The following is a 26,583-nucleotide window of genomic DNA, read 5'->3' on the forward strand; positions in this document are numbered from 1 at the left end:
ACACACACACACACACACACACACACACACACACACACACACACACACACACACACACACACACACACACACACACACACACACACACACACACACACACACACACACACACACACACACACACACACACACACACACACACACACACACACACACACCCTAATGTCGTTAATAAAGTTCATGAGCTCTGTATATCATAAGACTTCTTCCAGTACCTTAAAAAAAAAATAAAAAAGATAAATAAAAAGAGGAGGAAGTTAAATAATTTTCGAGATTCAATCTTGGATTTCTTCCTTGTGGTGGAACACATACCACAGACTCTAATTACTTCTTTGCCCAGTGGTGGCGGCATCGGAAGCGTACTGGTCTCGCATTCGCTTAGTTGCGGGTTCGAATCCCGCGCTCCTCTCCGATTCCCAACAGTGATTGTTGTGTGTATTGTATATCATGTGATGCATGGAAGGAACAATGGAACGGACGTCACCACCCAATACATCAGTTGCCCTCATCTAACCTTTGTATTCTCGTCACCGATGACGCGCCATGTCTATCTATCTATCTGTCTGTCTGTATCTATCTATCTATTTCTATCTATATATATATCTATGTATCTATCTATGTCTATATCTATGTCTACCAATCTATCTATATGTCTATCTATCTATATCTATCTATATATATATATCTATCTATGTATCTATCTATGTCTATTTGTATTTATATCTATATCTGTCTATCTGTCTATATCTATATATATCTATCTATATCTATGTATCTATATGTCTATTTATGTCTATCCATGTCTACCAAGGGCTTCCTTCCCCCTTATAATAGAGGTAGCTTAGTCAAAGGCACGTAGCCACTCCTACTCACTCCACTCCCATCCTTCACCTTTTCCTCCCTCTCATCTTAGCTCCTCATGGATGACGGATCATCCCTGTATCCCGCCCACTGCCCTGGGTCAGAAGCAATGCAGTAAGACACAGCAGAGCCATGGTGACCCTCCTTCCTGGTCTCCTCATGCAGGAAATAGAGAATACGGGGGGAATTCCCTTCCGGCTGGATACGATAGTTTGGCAGTAACCAGGATTAGTTTAAGTTGAGATATCAAACAATGCGTAGGGGGGATCATGAAGGTTTGCTACCACGGGAATGCTACTGAAGTAAATATTTCTGAGTCATTCTTAAACAAGCTGAAATAGTCCGTTTAGTAGGGTGAGTTAACAGCCGAGAGTTCCCCTTCGATCTAAGATTTAACTCTCGTATAGATTGATAGCTTTCGTTTGATTTTATTTTCCATTTCTTCTTCTTCTTCTTCTTCTTCTTCTTCTTCTTCTTCTTCCTCTTCTTTCTCTTCTTCTTCTTCTTCTTCTTCTTCTTCTTCTTCTTCTTCTTCTTCTTCTTCTTCTTCTTCTTCTTCTTCTTCTTCTTCTTCTTCTTCTTCTTCTTCTTCTTCTTCTTCCTCTTCCTACTCTTGTAGGCACTTTCTAGCTTTCCCTCCTCACATATTCGCCCATAATTGGTAACCAGCTCTAGAAATTCCTCTTCAGTATCACCTACCCACACTACTTAGTCCACAAATGTCAAACGCCCCGTTTTCATTCATACAACCCTCTCCAAATACCATTTTCTTTTTTTTTTCTTCGTCCTCGTTTTCTATATAGATTGACGAAGGGAATAGGCAAGAGCTTGTTTACCAATAGAGTGGTTGACGAATGGAATAGACTTAGTAACCAAATGATGAGGCTGAGACTATTGGTTATTCTAGGAGAAGTTAGATAATTTTCTGGATGGGGATGATAGGACATGGAACTGCCCAGTGGAGCCTTATGGTCTCTTGCAGACTTCTCCATTCCTATGCTCTTATGTTCTTCCATAACTCTATCCAAGTCTGTTGACCAATATTCCCTCTAATTTATTTTTATTTATTTTATTTTATTTTATTTTATTTTTTTGCTGTGAGTGTGGGCAGACATTTGCTTGTGCACAAACTTCGCCTTCTCTGAAAAGTATGTGCGTACCGATGCGAGTCACTATCTGATCATTTAAGCAAATATACACAATTTGTAAGTTTGTATTACATATTACCTCCACCAGTGGACCATTTGCAATGGAAGCCCAAGAGATAGGAAAAGGAAAAAGACACAATTATCGGTTTGACGGTCGACAAGTTACCATATTTTTAAAGAATCTATAGAGTGATGTTTGGGTTGAACTCCTTTATTGAATGGATTTTAATATAATTTGAAAACCTTTTGTGAGCACATTTTTTTTTTTATGTGCGATAGTTGTAAAACGTATGTGTGTACGTACATGCGCACATCTTAGATGGATAGTTGCTGTTGGCCATTTCTATGGACATCACGCATCCCAGCTACAATCTCACGAACAGTTTAAATCCTCTCACGCAAAAATAACGTCTTTTGTACATACTTTCTCACGAAGGTAAGCAGCTTAGCTTTCACCCAATAAAACTCTACCGCACATTCCGTCACACGACTTTCCCATATCGTTTTGGAATATAATTTGATTTGATTTCTTGGTGCAAACAGTAAACATTTATCGAATATTGCACACTGAAGAAAAACACTTCCATCGAATGATTTGACACTAAAATGACATTATTATTTCACAAAGCAACACATGGGAACAAGCAATATAGACTAGATAATATATAATTAATAAAAGTTTAAATCACTATATACTGTATATTACGTAATATAAGGATGGTGCATTTGCTGGTGGTGGTGGTAATGAATGGCTTATAATGGTAATGATAGGTTGGTGGTGATGTTGGTGATTGGTGTTTGTAGTGATGGTGATCATAGCTGTTGATGGTGTTGGTGGGTTAGTGGTAATGGTGATAGGTTCTAGGTTGTGGTGGTTAGGTTAGTGGGAGGTTCTGGTCGTAATAGTGGTTTAAAGTGGTGGCAGTGGTGGGAATGGTTTCCGCCGTAGACATGTCGAAGCATTAGAAGGTCTCTGACATCCTCCTCCTCCTCCTCCTCCTCTTTCTCTTCCTTCTCTTACGCCTCCTCTTCCTACTCCTCCTCCTTCTCTCCCTCTTCCTCCTCCTCCTCGTCTTCCTCTTTCTCCTCCTCCCCTCACCCTCCTTCTCTTCCTCCTCCTCCCCTCCTTCTCTTCCTCCTCCTCCCCTCCTTCTCCTCCTCCTCCTCCTCCTTCTTCTCTTCCTCCTCCTCCCCTCCCCCTCCTCCTCTTCCTCCTCCTCCTCGTCTTCCTCTTTCTCCTCCTCCCCTCACCCTCCTTCTCTTCCTCCTCCTCCCCTCCTTCTCTTCCTCCTCCTCCCCTCCTTCTCCTCCTCCTCCTCCTCCTTCTCCTCTTCCTCCTCCTCCGCTTCCTCCTTAATAGTCAGAACAAACAGTGAGCGTGAGCGTAAATTATTTGGCCACAAAATGGCTCCCTGGGTCATTTATTGTGTCGTCATGTCGCAATTCTATGTATATAGTGACTCTAGCTCAACCGGGAGTGGAATACGAGGCAGAGGATGAAGAGGAGGAGGAGGAGGAAGAGAAGGAGGAGGAAGAGGATGAGGAGCAGGAAGAGGAAGTGGAGAAGGAGGAGTTGGAGGAATCAGAGGAAGAGGAGGAAGAATACGAGGGAGAGGATGAGAAGGAGGAGTTGGAGGAGAAGAAGGAAGAGGAGAAGGATGAAAAGGAGGAGGAAGAAGAGGAAGAGAAGGAGAAGGAAGATGTCGACAGCCTTGTTCCAGAGGTGACTGAAATCCATTCTCGGGTCAACTTTGTTCAAGTAACTAACAACATTGCTCTTGTTTCCGCTCTACAAGAGTTCCAAGAGTCCCAAGAGTTTCTCTTAGCCTCTAAGGGCTTCTCTTGAGCTGAATAGAATCGTCTGGCGTCAATTAGGACGAAATATTTTAGTGTACGACACGGAAAAGGTCAAGTTGATACGAAGCCATACATCCGTAGCTTAGCATTCGAGTCGCCATAACTAACATACCTGTTCTTACTTATTTATATATTTATTTATTTATTTATTTATTTGTTTATTTTTACTTTATTCCTATCTTCATGAATTCTCAACATTCGTATAGCTCCCCTTAATTTTTTCCCAAATCAAATTCCGACAAAAATAGATAAATCATTTGACATAAATAAATAAATAAGATAAAAAAAATAAAAAGTAATGGTAAACTGTTGATGAAGGGAAACCTTTGCTTTATTACAAAGATGACAGCTATAGTTATCATCTGTCAGGACAGGGTGATGGATTATTTTTTCTATATTAATATTCCTCACATTATCATTATGTAGAAATCTGAAGTGAATCACTAGTAACAGCGAAGTCATACAAATAATTTCCGACAGTCACCCCGGGAATCGAACCGAGACGTGGCTTGATGGCAAGCCATCACCTTTCCAATTCTAGCTCTTATGGCTCAATTGATAAGGTGACAGCTGGGCATCAAACTGTGCCTTGGTTCGATCCCCGGGGTGACTCGGAAATCATCTATATAGAAAAGTATAATTTGTAACATGAGGACATATTCTCCTTGATCTCTTCCACACGATAACTCCTACGTAGGCATCATTAGGCGTGAGTGGGTATACGAGGCTGCCGATGTCGGCGTCCTGATTATATTTATTTTGTAGTTATAGCTGAGTCACCCCTGCATTCTGTGAACTGGTTTGGTCACGTTTTCTGTGTTTATTATTACACCGAGAGAAAGAGAACGAGTAATACAGCGGTGACTTTAAATATGTAGCAAGACACAGCAGGAGTGATAGATTAGATAAATTATCACCATCGTGTAGCGACATATTATGATACTCTTTGGTGATGATTCTTTTCTAGGTTCTAACCGGTGTCCCTTTCGTCTCTTTCAGATTTTGGAGCAGGAGAAGCACAGTCTTCGGCGAAAAATTAATGCCGTTGAAGGTGAATATGAAGTCAAGATCCAGGAACTCTCAGCCGACCTCCACAATATCAAGTAAGTCGTCCCTCTTATGTTGTGCTGTTTCTAAGCAAGCTGAGAGGTCGGATTTACCCTTGGCAAAATGCTGTTCAATTTGAATTAGATGCATATTATATATATATATATATATATATATATATATATATATATATATATATATATATATATATATATATTCTTACAAGATGACGTGCCTTGGAGGATTAAAGACTGGTTTCTTAATCCGAGTTTATTCCCTGAATAGTTTCGTCATAAATTTACTTGCGAAATTAGTAAGGAATAAACTCGGATTAAGACTCCTGTCTTTTCTCATCACTCACACATATGACGGAAATAAAGTCATCCTGTTGAGATGTTTTATACTGTTAAGGAAATTGCATTGAGTTAAAGGGTATAGGCTGTACCGTATTAGACGACCGTGCATTTATACACGTATTACTTCGCTGAAATCAGGGGCGTTTCTTAGCTCGTTACATTCGCAAATTTCATACATTAATAACGCACTCAATCACTGATATATCCACAGATGTTGCATTGTGGAAGATTGAATTACCCAGTGAGTCCGTGATCCACAAACAATATGTTTCTTTTGTTATCATTAACAACTTATTAGTTGATATAATCTAAGGAACTATATGTCGCAGAAATACAAATAATGTACATAGTAATACACGAAAATATTTGTATATATTATAGCGCACATAGGCATAACCAACCTCAACTATGAGAAAGCAAAGTCATGTACACGTGTGTGTGTTCTGTGTGTGTGTGTGTGTGTACATTGTGTGTGTGTGTGTGTGTGTGTGTGTGTACATATGTATATACATACAGTTCATACATACATACACACAAGCACGCATGCATACATTAAATATATACATAAATATCGGATACATTTTTATATCAATCCGTGAACGCGATTGCCACAACATTGTGAATGGAAGAGTAAGTTGAGCAAGTAAGATAATAGTATGGGGAGGGGTTCTTGTTGTACTCTGCTCTTCCAAATCCTACCCTGAGCCACCCAAGGAGTGGTTTGTGAAATGGTCCTCAATATTTGTTAGATGAGAACGCTTAGACCATCATTTCCCAACCTTTTCCTACCCTAAGGGCACTCCCTATAATCAGGTCTAAGGAGTCCAGCACTCCCTAATCAATATCCTATCACTAGAAGGATCAACGAAAGCGCACGTACTGTATGCATAGCTTCCCACCACCCCATATCGTTGATCTTAGCACCCCAGGTTATGAAGCGCTGTTCTGGACTGACTCTAGTGATGGTCATCGACCTTTAGTTAATTGCAGGATGCAATGAAAAACCCAACATCCGCCTTATCTCTGTGTGTGTGTGTGTGTGTGTGTGTGTGTGTGTGTGTGTGTGTGTGTGTGTGTGTGTGTGCACCCGTGCGTATGTGTCACATGCTCTCATGACATGAGGTACGTTCACGTGAGGTCATAACTTCACGTATCATCATATGAGACCAAATATTCACGTGTCTGCTTATCTAGTGTGATTTGTCTCAGTCGGTTGGTTTTTCCTTCAAACAAAACGATAAAAAAATTCGGGGGTATTTTTTTTTTAGTAAGACGTAAATTTACCCTGGACTGATTGAAAATGTGGAAAAGGAAGACATGGGTCTAGTACCGAGTTCATTTCGGTCAGGAATAAACTCGGAGCTAAACCTGTGTCCTTTTCTTTTTCCACCTTTCCCAATCTTCTCAGACCCTTGCACCCTCTGTAACCAGGTCTAAACAGTCCACCACCCCCTTATATCTTATTACTAGAAAGACAAACAAAAGTGTATGTATGCATCGTTTCTCAGTAACCCTTGTAATTGACCTCAGCAATCCCAGATTGGGAATCACTGGGCCGCTTGACCGTATCAGTGTTTCTGTCAAGGTGGTCATGGAGGAACGTTGTGGGAAAGATAACAGAGGAGAGAAAAGGTTGACGGACGCGTGGGAGACAATGTCCGGGAGGAGATGTCCTCCTGTTTTCTCACAAGCTCCCCAGATGTCGCCAAATTGTGACAAACTTGACGAAAAGGTGCACCGGAGGATTCTATACACGTATGATGAATAATGAGGAGCGGGGGAAACGGGCATGAATTATTTCTCTATCAGCTCTGCCTTTTTATTTTTTTTCTTCAATTTTTTAGCATAAGGAGAGCTGACAACCAGAAATTACTCTCCTATTTCTCCTCCTCTTCCTCTTCTTTCTCCTCCTCCTCCTCCTCCTCTTTCTCCTCCTCCTCCTCCTCTTTCTCCTTCTCCTCCGTATCCTTTCCTTCCTCCTCCTCCTACTCCTGCTCCATTGCTCCTCCTCCTCCTCCAACTCTTCCTCCTCCTGCTAACATTTCTTCTCGGATTTCCTATTGTTATTATTTTTACTATTATTATTATTTTTACTATTATTATTATTATTATTATTATTATTATTATTATTATTATTATTATTATTATTATTATTATTATTATTATTATTATTATTATTATTATTATCACTACTACTACTATTATTATTATTATTATTATTATTATTATTATTATTATTATTATTATTATTATTATTATTATTATTATTATTATTATTATTATTATTATTATTATTATTATCATTATCATTATTATTATTATCTTTATTATTGCAGTATTTTTATCATCATTATTGTAATTATAAACACAACTAGTTTACGAAGGTAAGGCAAACCTTTAGGCCCAGAACGAGGCCGGATGCTGAATAAGAAAAGATGATAAATATATAATTAAAGAAATGACTAAATTCATAGAAAAATAAATTACTAGTGTATATAATTGAATAAGTAAATAGCAACATAGATAATAAGTGAACATTTATGTTATATGGATGTACAAATAGATAAATAGATAAATAAGTAGATTGTATTATGCACAATTGATAAACCATGAACTAAAAAGCATCACTATTTTCACTTTTCTTTTCAATATTTGGTTATGATTTTAGTAGCTTGTCGCTGTACCCTTTCCCCCCATCTGGTACGGCCTCAAACAGAAGCTTTGGACACATTTGTGACGTCTGCCCCTTGCACGTGACTCGCGCCTTTTTCCTAATTGTGTTTCATATTGTTTCACCCTTTGCTTTCGTTCTTTGATGTGACCGCCAAGGAGCCAACTCAGCAAGTATGTTCTTCTTCTTCTTCTTCCTGTTTCCTCTGGAGCGTTGATCCACGGACCTAGTAGATTTGTTTAGACGTATGGAAAGAGTCCCTAGTAGCGGCGATGTAATTCAAATAATATAGAGTCCCTAGTTGCAGCGATGTAATTCAAATAACATAGAGTCCCTAGTAGCAGCGATGTAATTAAAATAATATCGATTCCCTAGTAGTAGCGATGTAATTCAAATAATATAGAGTCCCTAGTAGCATCGATGTAATTCACATAATATAGAAAGAGTCCCTAGTAGTAGCGATGTAATTCAAACAATCAACCCGGTCGTCGCGAGCTTCGAACCGAGGCTTGAGCGGGAGCGGCCGGGATTCACGCTAAAATGGATCTCAGTTCGAAGCTCGCGGCGACCAGGTTGATCATTTCCTCGAAGTACTGTATGTAGAAAAAGAAATCGAACTCTTGAATTGTAACTATTCATCTCCCGACCCTCGTTGTTTTGTAGTGCAAATAACCACAAGGTGATCAGAATATACTATAAAATGGCCAACTATTATAATAATAGCGGCAAGATTTTTGTGTGATCCGGGTGTTCATGTAACATGGTATATGTGGCAACACTGTGAGATCGCAGACTTGGATAAATATCGATTGAAAAAGGTTACAGGGCAATCTGTTCATTTCATATTTATATATTTGAAACCTCCTTCACCTCCTCCTCCTCCTCCTTCGCCCCTTCCTCCTCCTGCTTCTCCTCCTCCTGTACATCTTCGTTCTTCTCTACATCCTTGTCCTCTTCTTCCTCTTCCTCCTCCTCTTCTCCTCGCGCCAATCCACATCGCCCATGGACAGATGGATCACGCAATGTTGCCAAATGTACATTGATGACTTGTTCATCAATTTCCATGCCATCACCCCGTGGTCTTCCCAATGCTAAATTCTCGTTGTTGTTTATATTCTGATCCTCTTCAGCGTTATTGATGGACGTCATCTTTCCTTGGCTTGTAAAAGCTACCCAACCTTTGTAGGTGGTAGATGGTTGTATTTTTAGGTATCCGCAACGCACATGGGATCCTAAGGATCGTGTCACACGTATCGACTTTTCGCCGTGCGCCGTCCACGACACGACGTCGTGCTCTCAAATAACCATGAATGTCTATGGACGCTTTCACACGTGGTCGTGACGGCGCACGGCGAAAAGTCGTTAGGTGCGAAACAAGTTTAAGGTTGCTCAGCTTTTGTAATTTGTTTGTATGACTTAGCAGACTTGCGTGCACTGTGGACGTGTAGTTGCGGTAAGAAGCTCTTAGACTGTACTGTATATACATAAAAACTACGTCCCCCGTAGTAGTTGTGTATTCAGAAATTTACTTTATACCATTCCTAGTAGCAATTCTTATTAAGTTTGTAATAGAAAGTGGAGGGAAAACCATTTTTTTTTTTTTTACTTTGGTCAATCAAGCGATTATGGAGCACGTAGTCTAATAAACAATCATGTTCTATTTTCAACACTTGAATAATTACCATCTTGTATTTTGTGTCATTTTGGAATCACCGGTAACGGTAAATAACAAATAACATGAGAAAATGTTAAGGTTCACCGTGGAAAGCGTATAGAATAGAATGTTCATATCAGAAATTAAAGAGGGTAACGATTCCAAAATGTGGGGAAGAGGTGACAACACGATCTTATAACCAAAGACGAGGTAAAATAAGATCAATAAACAAAGTCGTCAAATAACAAAATAACTGTCAGATTTTCCCATCGGGTGGAGACAATATAGGTTCATTCCTATACTTGCCCCTGGGAGCATAAGACACTGCTCTAAATTAAATGAAAATATTTTGGAGCTCACAAAAACAAATTGAGGACTATGGAGTACTTAGCTCAGACCACCCGCTTTCGCGGGATAGGTTTATGTGGGAAAAGAAGAAAAGTCTGTAGGAAAACGGAATATAGAAGGGGGGGCTGTGTCGCTGTTCAGGAGAACAAAATATACAGATGATGTCGCCGAGGGTTGAGAGAATGATGAGTTCTGTGGCCTCATAAAGACTGGTTATCTCTACTTCCGTCTCACGGCTGGCCGGTGGTTGAGAGTTTCTGTGGCCTTAAGTGTATATCTTGCCCATCATTCCCCGGCACGTCGGAGGTTGAGAGAATAAAGTGTTTCGTGCCCTCACGAAGACTGTATGTCTCTCCCCCGGACCGCGGACCCCCGGCTCTCGACCCCCGGATCCCCGGACCCACAGAACCCCGGACCCACGGAACCCCGGCCCACGTCCCCCGGTCCTTGGACCCACGGACCCACAGAACCCCGGACCCTGGACCTCGAACCCCCGGCTCCCCCGGACCCACAGAACCCCGGCCCATGTTCCCCGGACCCTGGACCCCGGACCTCGGACCCCTAGACCCACATTCCCCGGTCTCCCGGACCTCGGACCCCCGGCTACCTCGGACCTCAGACCCCCGGCTCCCCCGGACCCCCGGCTCCCCCGGACCTCGGCCCAGGCCCTCTTCCTGTCCAGGAATCACTTAGCTACTAAGTCCAAAAGTAGAAAACTCGATGTCAAGTGGAGAATCTGATCGCTCTTGTGTCATCTTTTGTGGTCATCTGTGGAACAGCGACCTGGTTTGATGAATTTAATTCAACTTTCGGAACGAACTAGTGTATCAGATGTGGTTGGTCTCGTTGTTTTAGATTTCCTGGATTTCACATTCGAGGGAAAATATCAATTTGTGAATCGTTGCGTGCAATTATGTGACGGTGATTTGCTGTGTCACTTGTTGCATGGGTGGCATTTTCCCATTTTTTGTCTCGATTTTTTCTTTTTCTTTTTTTATCTGACTTCGTTAACGTTCTCTTTATCGCAATGACGTGTTGTCGTTTCGTAAAAGTTGGCGTTGTTTATGTCGTCTCTACTTCGGAAACTACAGCTTCGAAAGATTCCTTTTCGCGTCGTCATTTTTCCTTTTGTGTCTTTCCAGTTCCTATTTATCTATTCTTTTTTTATCTATTTATTTGTTTATTTATTTTGTAAAGTCCAGCATGTGTGTAACCTAGTTGTCATGGTTACTTTCGATTGTTTTGTCGTATTTGGCAAACGTACATTTCTTTATCCACGTCGACATCGTCAATAAACCCTATTATTGCGTTTCGATACCACATCGTTTATAGAGAATCTCCTCAATTAGAGCAAAAACACAAAATAGGTCACTTGGCTCTAAGGAACCCCATCCACGCTACGATCTGATCGAATCCGGCTAGATTGGATCGTGTATGGGCTGATTTTACCTTGCCCGACCCACACACACGATCGAATTCGGTCGAATCCAACTAGATCTGTCTTGCGGCCTGAAGACCAGATTGTACCGTGAATGAGGAACGGTCGTCAGTCCATCGTTCTCTGAACGGCCAGATTTGATCAAACTTCTTAATTCCCAGCGTTAATCAGAGCGTTTATATCCCAGCCAATTTAGAGCAGGATGTGGAGTCGCTGACTTGGGAGTAGGAGGCGTTATACCGTCGTCTTATACTCCCATCCACTCCCCTTAGACGCAATCTGCCATCAAGAAATATATGCAATAAAAAATATCTTTAGGAAGATTCTCACTGTGACACTAAGAAAAATTTCAAATCAGGAGACGCTAAGAAATATATTCAAGACATTTATGGGAACAGATTTATCCTCGATACGATAATTTGTGAATAATAAATGTTTTTGTATAAAACATATACGGACACGTATAATGTAATTCGGTGTTTATGGAGACTTTCTTTGCACTGAGGAATCCTTAAGGTCGTCACCCAGTAACCTTTGTGCTACATTGGAAATATGTTTACAAAGAAAACCTCAATTTCGGGAAGTAAATGAGATTTGATATTACCACAGAAAACGTGCATGACGTCATGTCGTTTTGTCTCAAGTAGGTGACGTCACATATTTGTTTATTTGTTTTATTATTTGATTATCTATTTATTTGTTTATTTATTTTTGTTCTACGCTGGCGTGCTCTATCAGACGTGTGGAACGGTGTTCGAGTTGTAGTTGAAGGAAACAAAAGACAATCGACCCCGAACACGTACGATTGGATGATGTGATACTTGTTTCCAATTATTTGTCAATCCATTTGACAATTTTTCGATGCAGTCCTGCTGTAGCTTCCTTTTGTTGCGTTTTCTGACTGCAGCACGATTCGAACCAAAGTTTGTGACGCTTCTTGCTACGATAAGGGTTTTAATCGTCTTTATTTTTTGAGAAAAGTTTTACCAATTTCGTTCATCAAAACCCTCGTGGTTGTAGATCAGTCCAAATATCTAGGTTGTTATCTATTTATTTATTTATTTGTTAATTTGTTTATTATTTTATTTGTGGTGTGTAATTTGTTTCACGTCTACTTCCAACAACAAAATCATAATTTTTCTAAACCCATTTTCTATTTTAGTCCGTGGCTGTTCACGTTTTCTTTCTTTAGTTCTTCGCGTTAATCTCTTCTGCTATTCGTTCATTAAGGATTATTTTTCATTTAGTAAGTATATTATATTTAGAATACAATATTCCTCTCTATTTTTTTATAAAAAAAATTCTTTCAAGTATATAAATTTATTTTTCTCTTTCCTCGTGCATCTTTTCATGTTTCCTAAGTAATTTTCGTTCTGCAAACGAATTTATCGACGGACCTCGCTAGTCTCTGCCCTCGCTTTATTCTTCCCCCACCTTCACTAATCTTATCGAGATCAGCGGCTGCCCCATCCACCAATGAGGTATTCTGGTTATTATGCAGGTCATCCGCGAGGGGACTTACATGCAAAACGCCTGTTAACATATGTCCCTGTACCATCCCGCCAACGGAGTTCAAATCCATTCATTTGGCGTCGACTTGGGTGTCACATCGCAAACGTATATTTCGTCTTCGTCTTCGTCTTCGTTTTCGTTGTTGTGGGATATGGCGAATGCAAATCACCCTTCTCCGTTTAGGGTTGAATTGAGTTGTTTATTTCATATGCAGGAATATTCCAGAGAGGAAGTATAGAATGCAGATACAGAAAATGTATCAAGTCAATGGGGTCTGTTTGCCAGGCAACCTACATACTGGAATTGTTCGTACATTCCCCACTGGGGGAAAATATCACCGAAACATAAATCAAATAAAAATTAAAGGAAAGGCATTCAAGTAAACAGTTCTGGGGGTTTTGGTGAACTCAGGTAAGATGTAATTTAAGTAACACTGTCTGAAGAAGAACTGGTCATTTCACCAAGGAAATCAAACGACATGACGTCATGACGACTCTGTTTTGAGTTACGACGTTGAGACAAAATGAATATATACAAAGTAGAATCAATCGACAGACGTATGCAACTCGTTAATTTCTTTTCCAAAATGAAATGGCCTGTTCTTGTTTAGATCTTGCATAGCGCCATTTTCCCTAAGGATAATAGTAACGACGCTTAAAAATATATATATCTCATACTGTGAAAGTAGTAAACACATTAGTAACCAGTAGTATATTACAGCTGATAATGATAATAAAAATATACACCTGATAATGGTAAAGATTATTATGCTAATGATTTAGTTCATTTCAACGGAAATGTGTACAGTTTCCTCCAGTTCTAACTATACATTAGTGGATATGGCGTAGAGTATTTTCGAAAGGCTTTTAAATTTGGGATTGAGGACTGTAACGAATTTTTGTGACTATAAAAGTACTGTAGTACTTAGAAATGAACCGAATACTTTAGAGTAGAATACTATATATAATTGAATACAGGTAGAGCCATTTGTATGTAGTAAATATGATGACGCATTAGGTATTTATCGCTAGCATGTTACTTGCTTTTGGTATTTCATTTGAGTAGAAACGACTTCAGTTACGATCTTTTTTGTTTTTCAAAAATTTTTCCAAATCTCAAATTACTCTTGCTTCATATAGTTAGAAGCTGAATGACGAACTAAGAGAAGTTAAACCTAGAATACGAATGTTAGACACATTATTGAGATGTTCTTACGGAAGTCTAGAATAATATAACCGAAGTCGTTTGTACTCAGACGAAGTAGCGAAAGCAATAGCATGTTAGCCTAGCGTGGCGTGGCGCCACCTTAAATGGTATTGATGCTTCGTGTGGAATTTGAAACAACTCTATTGATATGTCTTTGCCCTGAAGAAATCGTGATTGATCATCGATTAGATATAGTGGTTGGGTTTGTGATATGTACATTTTTTATCTACAGTATTTTGCTCGGTTTTGTGTTATTCAAAACCACGTTTAATCAAGCTATAGTTTTTTTTTATTATTAATCTAGTTGTGAAAGAATAAGTATGGAGATGGAGACTTTTGTAAGCTAAGTTTATAGTCTATAGTGACTTAATCTATCGCAACAGATCTAACTAAAGTGCCCCTACACTTAACGTGATCCATCTCTGTAAATATACTTTATGTAAATTATATATATTTACAACAATCATCTTGTATATTCCATTTTCAAAAACCCATAATAATCACATAAGTAATTTTACTTATCACCTTGGTGTGGGCTAGGTTGAGAATGATGTACATAGGCACTTAATTCATGTTTCTTTGGAGGAACAATACAGTATCGGTACAGACCATCACATTTTTAAATTCAAAACTGAAAATCATATATCTGACGGATTGACCTAATTCGATTGGCTAGGAGTATAGAACGATAAGCACAAAAACACAGCATTGTGCAAACGTTTTCACCCTTATCCCAGAAGGGATGGGGGTAATTGTGAACATCTCCACTAGATATTCACATTGAACAAAAAGCATATGCCTACTTCAAGAACGTATTTGTCCCACGTGTTTTCAGTAAGAGGCTTAGGCTAGTTATTTCCTTGAGCCTGAGACTCCCTCAGATCGAGTTTGTCTTCGGCATTCCAGACATCATATTGATGTTTATGATTTTTTTTTTTTTTTTTTTTTTTTTTTTTTTTTTTTTTTGTCGTCGTAACATCGTGTGTTGATGTTTATTAAGCATCTGTGACTTTAACCGTTGTCTCTTTCTATCGCAGGAATGAGCTATCCGACCAACGCGAATCACTTCGACAGACGGACCGCGAGAAGAGCACCATCATTGAACAGCTGACAGAGCAGAATCAGCGTTTGACCTCGCAACTAAAAGATGTAAGTACATCCAGGAGAAAGGGAAAGGTCGGGGCACATTGAGGAACAGTTTGGGTGGGGATAGGTATTGGGTGATATATATATATATAATTAGTACACTCAAGAGAAAGAAAAAGGTCGAGACATATTGAGAAACAGTTTAGATGGGGATAGGCATTGGGTGATATATATTTTATATTTATATAATTAGTACACGCAGACATTCACGGGAGGGAGAGAAAGGTCGGGGCACATTGAGGAACAATTTGGATGGGAATAGGCATTGGGTGACATACATTTTTGTATATTTATATAATTACTTCACCCAGACATGCACGGGAGAGAGAGGGAAAGATCGGGGCACATTGAAGAACAGTTTAGATGGTGATAGGCATTGGGTGATATACTTTTTTTTTTATATATTTATATAATAAGTACACCCAGACTGGCACGGGAGAGAGGACAAAAATTTCCGAAGTTGTTGAAATATATTTTTTTAAATTCAAATTCCATAATCGAAACCGCGACGAAAGTTGTTTTATATCTCTCGAAACGAAATCACTATAGTGTCAGTGCTCATTGCTGGTTGCTTTAAGAGAAAATTAGATAACTTTATGGATAAGGATTACAGGTGATAAGGGACATGGAACTTCCTAATGTAGGCCTTATGGTCTCCTGCAGTCTCCCTCCATTATGTTATTTTGTTTTACCACAGGCGCAGCGACATGAGGAACAGCTCAACCAGCAGCTTCAGGCGCTGCGGGACCAATTCAATGTCCGGAAGTCCAACATGAGTGAACATGTCACGACGTTGGAGATGCTCAGAGAAGAGGTGAGTTCCGTATGGGGTCTGGAAGAGGGAAGGGGGAGGGTGGTCGTGAATGAAGACTGGCACCGAAGGATCGTGAGTGTCAGGGGGTCGGAAGGATTTCTTCTTCTTCTTCTTTCTTCTTTTTTTTTCCTACATCTTCTTCTTTTTCTTGTTCTTCGTCTTCTATTTCTTCTTTTTTCTTCTTCTTTTTCCTCTCCTTCTCCTCCTCTTCCTCCTCCTCCTCCTCCTTCTTCTTCTTCTTCTTCTTCTTCTTTTTCTTCTACCTCTTCTCCTCCTCTTTCTTCTTCCCCTCCCCCTCCTTCTCCTCCTTTTTTCTTCTTCTTCTTCTTCTTCTTCCACCTCTTCTCCTCCTCTTCCTTCTTCTTCATCTTCCCCTCCTCCTTCTTCTTCTTCTTCTTCTTTTTTGAGGTTTGCGACACTCTTACCCACCTGGACCTCAACCTTGCGGTGTACCAACTTACTTGGCGAAGGAGACACCATGATCAAGGACAAAAATGACTGAAGGACTTTTGGTGGGGGAATTGAATTGGATTGAAAAAAAGCTTGCAAGGGTATGAAACAGGTGGACGAAGGAGGTCTGGGAATGAAAGAAGGGAGGAGAATGGACCAGAAGAGTCTGGGAAAGAGAATTTGGATAAAAAAAATATTAAAACAGATTAGGACCAGAGGATTAAAGTGGATGTGAAGGGCGGTGAGGAACGTGTTATGCATCAGGAATGTAACAAAAGTAGCTAGGGCTGGGTAGTTTAGTTGTTACTTGATCAATGCGCGTACACGGACACACAAACACACACACACACACACACACACACACACACACACACACACACACACACGAGTCGATGGCGCAGTGATAACGTTCGGCGGTCCGGGTTTGAATCTCGCCCAGGGCTGAAATAATTTCATTATCGATGCGCTGCGAGACGTTACTCCAATTCTCCTAGGCCGGGAGTTGGATGTGTGTGTGTGCGTGTAAGGTCACAGCATTACCCATAGATCGGTTGTATATGAGCTCTGAGCTCTCTTCCGGGAGGGTAATAGCAGTCGATCACGAGTCCAACACGTGATCCAAGACCATGGTGAACCATAGTGAATCACACACACACACACACACACACACACACACACACACACACACACACACACACACACACACACACACACACTAAAACACCGGTACTCACTCGCGCACTCATTTTGCGATACTTCATTCGATCTACGAATACATTCATGTTAATTGTCTTGTCTTCGCTTGTCTTCCCCTACAGATCACTCTCCTCACGGACAAGAAATGCGAACTCGAAAGAAGGATCGACAACTTGGTTGGAGAGCGAGAGGGTCTCAGCGTTAACCTCGACGAATCTTCAGACAGAATCCTCATGCTCGAGAAACAGTCTCGTGAACAGGAGGCAATGGTGAGACTACACATATATACATATATACATATATATATATATATATATATATATATATATATATATATATACATATACATATGCTGTTACATTGTGACAAGTTGATGAAGGTGCAAAAAAGAAGTCACGGGTCTAGTTCCGAGTTTCTGAGTTTATTCCTCACCGGTTTCGCTGTATGTTTCTTCAGAGGAATGTGGCTTCTTTTTCCACCTTCATCATGTATTCATATATAATTCATATACAACATGTTCGTGAACTTCACTGACAAACTTTAGAAATACAATTTCCATCGAAAAACAAAACCACAATATTCTATCGTGACATGCAAAATGTTTTGAGAATAGCTTGGTAGCCCAAGTCAGTACACTTTGTAGCCAGCCGAACACCGACACCCCCGTCCCGTCCCTTCCCTTAGGAAACCATTAGTATTACCACTATCATCGTAGTTTCCTCACACACACTATCTTGACCACGCCTAAACCTCTTGAACCACGCTGAAAGCGCTTATTGACAATAACCGATTTTCACGTCACTATCCCTCATTTTCTAATAGACCATTCTTCACTTCCCCCAAAACACGATTCTGCGAAAATAGGTATTCTTTTCTAGATATTCATATTCACATACTATCACCACCCACTATCCCCCTCACAGCCCACACACTATTCTTACCAATGACTACTCACCAATCATTAAACTCGGTTTTTTTTGTTTGTGTGCCCTGACAGCTTCGCCTCAACCAACGCGACCTCGACGATCTCCGCCACACGAATCTGTCCCTCATCGACCGACTCGAAGCCGTGAGCAGAAACTCTTCCTCGCCATCCATGGGCAACCTCTCGCTCATGAACGAGATGGACATGTCCGACCATGAAGGTGAGCCTTCGAGGTAGACCTCGACCCGCTGTACCGCCAGGGTCTCGTGCAATGTGTGGCCTCCAGGTCTCGTACCATCAAGGGCGTTCTGGGTCTCGATGAAATTCACGTACTTGTGGATTCAAGACTCGATGAAATTGAGACCGCGTACCACTACGCCATGCGAATATCGTCGAGGGAATTTGTCAGTTCCTTTTGTACGATCGTCATGGCGTAGTGGTTAGCGTCTTTGCCTTGTAACTCCTACCTACATCGCCACCACTGCACGTGCCACCTGCGGGTTACAGCCTGTATTTAAGCTATTTTATTTCATAAGTGTGTAGACTAAACTTAATCCCATTTTATATGTTTATACATATAACATATATGTAGACTGATATCTAGTTTGTATTCAGGATTGTTGTTGTATTTCCTGAATTTTATCAGTAATATTAGTCCGTAGTTAGAACTAATACCCAGTAACCTTTCTAGATGCATTTGTTAGCCCTTTATTATAATTGAATTTATACTTATTTTAATATTTTAAGTCTGATTTAACCTATAACCTATTTTACATACCTGTTGTTCCTAGCAGTCAGGTTTAGAAAATATTTTAGTGCTAGTAGATAACTATTTCCATGTTGTTCATGGACATTGTAGAAGATATCTAATTTTGTATTAGTCTTACCCATTTCCATACAATTTTCGTTACCCAAGTTCCTTGACATATTTCAAATGTTTTTCTTCTTATATATATTTTTTTATAGATTTAAGTTATATTTACCAATAAAGTGTCATATGGTTGTTTTAGTGTATGTAGATAGTAGAGAAAATATCTATTGAATATTTTATGCATTCTACATAAAACTTTAGATTTTTGTAGTATAAAGTTGAATACGTGTATGTATAATTTATAGCAATATGATAATTCTCAGGGATGGGAAATATATCAATTCCTTGTTTTGCGGTTGGGAAGGGTAATGTGGGACTTGTATTCTAAAAAAATATATATATTTTATGCAAATTAAATGTCAATAATCCCTCCACAAAAAAAAAATGTACTTTAGTTTGTTCGTTTAACTAACGTGCGATCTTCTTTTGTTTTTTGTCCCGTTCCTGACAATGATCCTCCGTCGACCGCCATCTTGATTACATCGTCCTCTCCACTCACATCTCTCCTCCACCGTAACCTCAACTCTTCAACTCCCTAACCTCAACTCATCAACTCCCTCCTGTGACTCCGTCTATTTCTTTTTTCCATTTTCTGTTTTCTTATTACCATCGTCCATCTCCGTTCTTGACGTCACTGTCGTTGTTTGTCAACTTTCTTCATCACAAATGGTCATTGTTGTCATTATCACTATCATCATTACCACCATTGATTTCATCACCATCATCACCATCATTATCATCATCAATACCTCCACCAACATCATTATCTTTATCATCATTATCATCATCATTATTATGATCATCTATTCGCTGCCATCACCATTATGCTCACCGCATCTACAATAATAATGATAACATAATTAAAATGCTGCAATTTGCTAATTACATCTATTAAACAAAATTATCATTATCATCTTCATGAACATCATTACTACCTGTCATCACTACCCTACCGCCTCCACATGACGTCACTAACTTCCAATCATCATCTTTCAATCTTTCCATGAACGCCATCATCACTTCCTTCTTTATCTGATCATCATTATGGTCACTTTCCACACCATTACCATCGTCGTCTCCGTTTTCTAAATCTCCTCCATCTTCATCAACTCCTCCTCCACATCCACCATCTTTTCTTCCTCCCCAAACCAACTCCATCTTTTCCTTTTCATCCACCTCCATCATCTTTTCCTTTTGACCTACCTCCACCTCCTGGTTGTCCTTCCACATCATCCTCTTCACCACAACAGTATCCCGTCCACAGTCTCACCCAAGCCTTCAGGAAGATTTACTCGAACTCGACGAAGATATCGAATGTGATGACCCGATTCTTCTGCCGAACTCAGAGACCAGCTCGCTCAAAGAGGTGAGTAAAAGCTCTTAATGTATCAGACAGCAAAGATCCAACAACTATAGTCACCCCTTAATTACATACAAAAAAAGTTCCTAGATATTTGTGATTTATTTTCTTTCTTTTATGTGATTAAAGGGTGACTATAAATTGCATCCTCGCTGTCTGCTATAGCTTGGCTATTCTTTCAACATTCTTTGTTGAGTTCAAATCCATGAACGCACTACAACATCTATAGTCTGCACTGAAACTTGATAAGCGCTCACTACCTCGAAGTAGAAAAGTTGGATAGAATTTGTAAGAATACATTTGATGAAAAGTAAAGGGTAAATCTACACTTCAACAGTACTGAGAAATATCAAGTTTGAGGGAACAGACTATAGTGGTTTTTCAATTGTTTTTTCAATCCACGCATTATTAACACGTTTCCGCAGTTTCGCACACACTATCACAATATATGTGGTCCTACGCTCACAGAATAAATATTGAAATACAAAATTATACTTCTTTGTTTTATTTGCGTGTGTCAGAGTTGGTACATGATGTGTGAAAACTGTTTGAATCATCTTATCGTCGCCCTCATAAAGAAATCGCCTAAGTCATTCTTCCGACGATTTTTGGATTTTTGCCTAAATCAAGTCAATTCATAAAACAGAAATAAGAGGATTTTATTTTTATTTCCCGAAACGTTGGAAAAATGAATTAGGCACTGTTCGTGTTGCTGTTCTATAGGAACAAATGAACGTCTTGTTTATGAAAGTATAAGGGTATTAATTCCGTTTTCTTCGGTATAGATTTCTGTTAAGATCATGTAGGTGTCCAACGCGACGCACTGGGCTTTGAATCCGTGCTTTTCCTCTGGCGATACTAGAGCAGTAGTTTTCAACCTTTTGCACTCTATCCATCCCCGTTCATGAATTCCCAACATTCAAATAGCTCCCCTTCATTTTTCTCCCAAATCCTATCAGGCCAAAAAAAGTTAAAAAATAATAACAAAATGTTGATAAACCCTTTTGCTTTATTTCAAAATTGACAATCAGAATTATCTTATATTTGATCGATTTTTTTTTTATTCAGGTTCCTTATACAAAAAATGTGTATTTTGCAACAGCAACCCATAATCTCCCTCCCTAAGTTTTTCCCCATGGCTCCCTTGGGAGTCCCCCATGGTCCCCTAGCTTGAGAACCAGTACACTAGAACTATTGCTAGTTATTCCGAATTAGTTTTAGGTTATTCACATTCAGTTAGACTTGTAGTTGTGTTTCATAAACAGCGTATCATAAGTACAGAGTATCCCTAGTCTGGGCACATAGAAATGGCATCCTCTTTCACCAGATCTTAGCTCCCTTGACTTCTCATTCTGGGATATGCTAAGGGAGAAGGTGTATATACATACATATACCAAAGGCTTTTTTCCCCTTACAAGGGAGGTAGCCAAAAAATAAAGTCATAAAATCTACTCCCACCTATTCCGCCTCCACATACTCCACTCCCACTCATCCCCTTCCTCTTATCTTGGCTCCTCCTGGATGACGGGTCATCCCTGCATCTCGTCCACTGCCCTGGGTCAGAAGCAGTGTGAAAATTTAAAAGATATGAGTGACATGATGGAATGCCTTTAGTGTCCAGACTATATGACCACCCTGAACTATAACATACCCCATCAGACAAATAATTTTTATGACAGTCTGATTGATGTCGCTGTTCACTAGCGAATTTCTCATACCTCATCAAAGTTTCCTAGTCCTCCGCTTGTAAAGTTTTGTCTTTACCCAAGGCTTACTTTCTTAATTTGGTTAAGTTTCTCATTGCCACCAGCGTCGTTGTAGTCGCATTCTTAGTTCTCAGCGAAATCAGACTTAGTCTTCAAAAAAGAAATAGAGCTTATTTATATCGCCTACCAAGAATGTTCTGAGAACAAGTGTAGCTTTTGGTGTACAGAATATTCTATTGTTTCGTTTTATTCTGAACGTGCAGGGAAGTTTGTCTTTGTACTATGAAGTTAAATGAGAATCACAGAGTGTTTGTGCTTGTGTTGCGCGTGCGTTCTAGTATTTGCTTGTGCGCATTCGAGAATGAACGGAAAGTGTTGTTGATATGATTATTTTTAGACTCTGGTAGTTTTCTTCCGCCAGCAATAGTTCCTGTAATGTAGGCGCTATTAATTTCACTTTTATGACACCATGACCACATAAGCTATCAATTTTCATGTCATTATTTTTGTTGCGTCGTGTGATAGATTCCACCATTTCACTTTTGTTTCATGTGTGCACAACCACGGCTTTCGTGATAGTCATGAACATTTTTATTATATTACAAGATTTTTTGTGAAATTATTCACATTTGCACTGATCACGCTTATATGGCTACGGGGTGTTTTTTTTTTAATCAGTAGCCACAGTTTTGCCGCCAATACACAAACTTCTTTAGCACGATCCATTCGTGAATTGACCCTGTTGAACCCCTTTGGCCCAGATTTGTCTATCTGAATTAACTCGCCTGGTTTAAACAAGGCCAATTAAAAAAAAATATCGTCTTCAGGTCAAAGGGTCAAGAAATGAATTGCGGACGCCATGGTCCGCGAGTCGTCTGTACAAAGTCGTCGCGGGCCATGGCGTCTGCTAAAGAAAAAAAAAAAAAAAAAAAAAAAATCTGCTATGCTGCCACTTGGTCACGCTTCAGCGGCTAATTGTCTTTCTCTTTCTTTTAAGGGCTTCCCGTCAGTAAGTGAACACCGCAACGCACATCTCAGCTCGCTCATAATTTATGTTTAGACCCCCCCCCACCCTTCGTCTCGTCCCTCTCCCCTATCTCCCTGTCCCTCCTTTGGCTGTTTCACATTTGCACGCACGCATATGTAGTACCTGCCCCCCCCCCCTCCCGCCCTTACTTATGTCCTGTTACTGTATCGTAATACTCCTGCTGATATCTGTTTATAATTCTGTTTTTGGTTGCTTTTGGTGTTTCTTGTTAATATTATGCATAGCCATAATCAGACTGTTTATTATTTCCAATTTCTGTATTTTCCTCTCTGCTCTTGTTGATACTATCATTTATCGTTTGTTTTTTTCCTGCAGCATGCATTATCCCTGAAATATGTAATATATCTCTAGACTTCATATAACGCATCCCCTTTCTCTTATGTTTTTCTTAAATTTTCTTTACTTTTTCTTTTTTACATTTGTTATTATTTCTTCTAACCGTATCATTCTTTCTTTTCTGAATTTTTATTTCTCATACCTCTACTCCTTCTCTCCCCTCTTTTCAACAGTCACGTAGAAGCTACTTAGCCCTTCCTTTTGTTGTGATGCTTAAACTACTAATTAGCTTTTCTTAATTGCGTTATAGCTTTTTTCGTTAATTGCTTGTTTGTTTTTGTATTTAATCAAGGCATCTCTGATTTGGGTCCAATATAGACCACCATGTAACCAATCTTTTCTGATTTGTTTTAATAGAATGAACGTCATATGTCGTTAACACCGTCATTCGTCTCCTTAAATATAACGTTTACTTTTACGTCATTCCTTAACGTTAACGTGATGTAAATCGCCTCCTGACGTGGTATAGGTGAGATTGCAAGATGCTTGTCGCCTGTATGTGAAAGACCTAACGTCAAATTTGTGTTGTTGTACTTTAATATCGTAGAATTCGTTTTGTCACTGATTTGGTTGGACTTAGTTCTCACAACAAGGTAAGTGTCCTGGAGTTTATTTGATAACATCACAAAAACACATATAAATCTGAAAACTTCTTAGCAAAATAGTAGTCACTGATGAGCACATATACATTTATTAAAACAAAACACATTTTAAAAAGTGTAGTCGATATGACGTCACAGGCCTCGCCTTCTTGCACTTGAACAGACTATGTAGAGTTAGAATTCAGAAACACCATTTCACTTTGTTTCCACGACAGTTACATGGGGATGATAGGTAATAGACATGGAACTGCCAAGTGTAGGCCTTATGGTCTCTTGTAGTTCCTTTCATTTTTGTGTTCTTATGTTATATCGATGCTTAAAGGTTTCTTTTTTTCCTCCTATTTGCAGCTCCGCGGTGAAGTAGTGGATGTGATTGGACAAATCCGCAATCTCAGTGAACAACTTCGTCACAAGAGACGTAACTCATTGACCTCCCTCTCGACCAACTCCTCAGATGACCTCAACCCCAATAAACTCAAGGTAAATTCGAGTATGAGATAGAGCAGGCGTTCTTAGTGCCTCAATACTCCAAGACCGTGATGAATCAAACACACACACACACACACACACACACACACACTTTCTTATCTCGTTTTAAAGGAGGCGAATCTCATTACCCTCAACTTCTTGTGTCTGGTCCTCAGGTGGGGATGTTAGCAAGTGTGATCAAAGAACTGAGGGGTCTGGTGATGGCCCAGATGAGGCGCGAAGCCCAGGGAACTTGCGCCAACTGCGGGAGAGGCAGCGAGGACAAGCTTCAGCTCGAGCAGGAGATCCACCGTGCCCTCGAGGCCGTCGACAAGCTCACCCTCGAGCTCAACGACACCAAGGAGAAGCTGAAGGCCAAGGTATGTGTCTATGCGCGTATAGGTTTCTTTTTGGCGATACACTCTCTGTTACACTTCCCCCAGCTCCTCCCTCTGATTCGGTTTTAATTTCTGTTCCTACTCCTTTCTGTCGCCTTCCTCTGGTCTCTTTGTCCCTCCTTACAACTCCTCCTTCATTTAGGAAGATATAATGTAATGGCACATTTGTAAAATGAGACTTATTAACCCACTGTCGGAGAATGATATAAGAAAGACAGAAGATCTGTATATTTCGACCACTAACTGTGGTCCTCTTCAGCAGATTGATACATAGTGTGGAGTACACGAGTAAATATAGCTAAGAGGGGTACATTTAGGGGACAGGGAAAAGGGGGACTTAATTTTCTCAGTTATTGTTAGGTAATCATTGATACATGATACTGGGATTTCTTTATTCACTTCATTAGTTGAAAAAAAAAATCAAATTACTCAATTACCTGTACTCATGAACATCATTCACTTACATATAAAAGGTTTAAGAAGGAAATAGACAAGAACTGGTTTACCAATAGAGTGGTTAACGAATGGAATAGACTCAGTAACCATGTAGTTGTTTTAAGAAACGATTAGACAACTTTATGGATGGGGATGACAGGTGGTGATGGATACGGAGCTGCCTAGTGTAGGCCTTATGGTCTCTTGCAGTCTCCTTTATTCTTATGTTCTTATGTTATGTAGTGAGTTCTGAAACAATCGTTTATTATACGAGAAGATTAAGGTGGTAGGGGATATGTAACTGCTTAGTGGGCTGTATTGTCTCTTGCAGTCTCTTCCATTCTTGTGTTCTTAAGACATCGTTCTTCATCTTTCCTCTTCCTTGCAGACGGACGAAGCTGCCGATTCCAGTCACCAGGTGATGCTGAAGGACGCTCAACTCAAGGCTGTCCAGGAGGAGCGGGACAATCTCAAGCATGACCTCAGTAACACGCACCTCGCCAAGGACGAGCTCATCAAGAAGGTCAGTACTTGTTGGGAGGCATGAGGGTGGCCTGCTGAGGGTGTAGGAAGGTGGTTATGCCTGGTGGGTTGTGCCTTCAACTTGGTCGTGAACCTGAGGCACAGTAACACAAGGCCACTCTCTTCCTTCTTCGTGTGACAAGGAAGTCTTTTCTTGCTCAGTATCATATTGATTAACCTTTTTTTTGGATCACAAGCTTTCCTAATCCGAATAAAATTGTCTGATGTTAACCAAAACAAAAACGTACACGTGCCAAAATTTACCCACTGCCCCAAAAGAGGTTAAGTGAAGTTACATTTTCATATAAGCTTATAATGAGCACTCAGACCTAGAGGCTCAAATTTCTTCTCAAATTTGTCGGTGTCAAAGGAGAGGATTCCGAGTGCGGGAGCCTAAGTCCGGGAGCAGACGAGCGACTTTGTGGCGCCACATTGCCGCGTCGGCGTGTGGCGGGGATGTGGCTTCCCATAGGTATCCATTGTTTAGAATCCGCCCTCCCGGCCTAAGAGTCCCAAGGCCGCTTCTGTAGACGTGTCCTTTTCTCCTACAGGCTTGGGACATGCGCGACAACGCCGTTGCGCGCAAGAACGCGTGTGAGATCGAGCTTGCTAGAACAAGAATCGACGTGATGCAGGTCAACTCTCAGCTTCTGGAAGCCATCCAGCAGAAGGTGGAACTCTCGCAGCAGTTGGAACAGTGGCAGGTAA

General features: G+C 40.1%; 1 protein-coding gene across 2 annotated transcripts in view; it reads left to right on the forward strand.

The window, feature by feature from the left end:
* The window catches only part of LOC143024066 (bicaudal D-related protein homolog), a 200,393-nt gene that overhangs the window by 170,353 nt on the left and 3,457 nt on the right, over positions 1–26,583 (forward strand). The window contains exons 2-12 of one of the 2 annotated variants that reach the window (XM_076182797.1): positions 4,866–4,969; positions 15,136–15,247; positions 15,942–16,058; positions 17,327–17,473; positions 18,202–18,349; positions 20,251–20,366; positions 23,064–23,075; positions 24,401–24,532; positions 24,697–24,900; positions 25,742–25,876; positions 26,427–26,579. In XM_076182797.1, coding sequence (XP_076038912.1) covers positions 4,866–4,969; positions 15,136–15,247; positions 15,942–16,058; positions 17,327–17,473; positions 18,202–18,349; positions 20,251–20,366; positions 23,064–23,075; positions 24,401–24,532; positions 24,697–24,900; positions 25,742–25,876; positions 26,427–26,579 — 1,380 coding nt within the window. The remainder of the gene's footprint in view (positions 1–4,865; positions 4,970–15,135; positions 15,248–15,941; positions 16,059–17,326; positions 17,474–18,201; positions 18,350–20,250; positions 20,367–23,063; positions 23,076–24,400; positions 24,533–24,696; positions 24,901–25,741; positions 25,877–26,426; positions 26,580–26,583) is intronic. The other variant, XM_076182798.1, reaches the window with a different exon arrangement.

This window comes from Oratosquilla oratoria, unplaced genomic scaffold (genome assembly GCF_046742065.1).
Source record: "Oratosquilla oratoria isolate Oo_2021 unplaced genomic scaffold, ASM4674206v1 SCAFFOLD87, whole genome shotgun sequence".
NCBI classification, from domain to species: Eukaryota; Metazoa; Arthropoda; class Malacostraca; order Stomatopoda; family Squillidae; genus Oratosquilla; species Oratosquilla oratoria.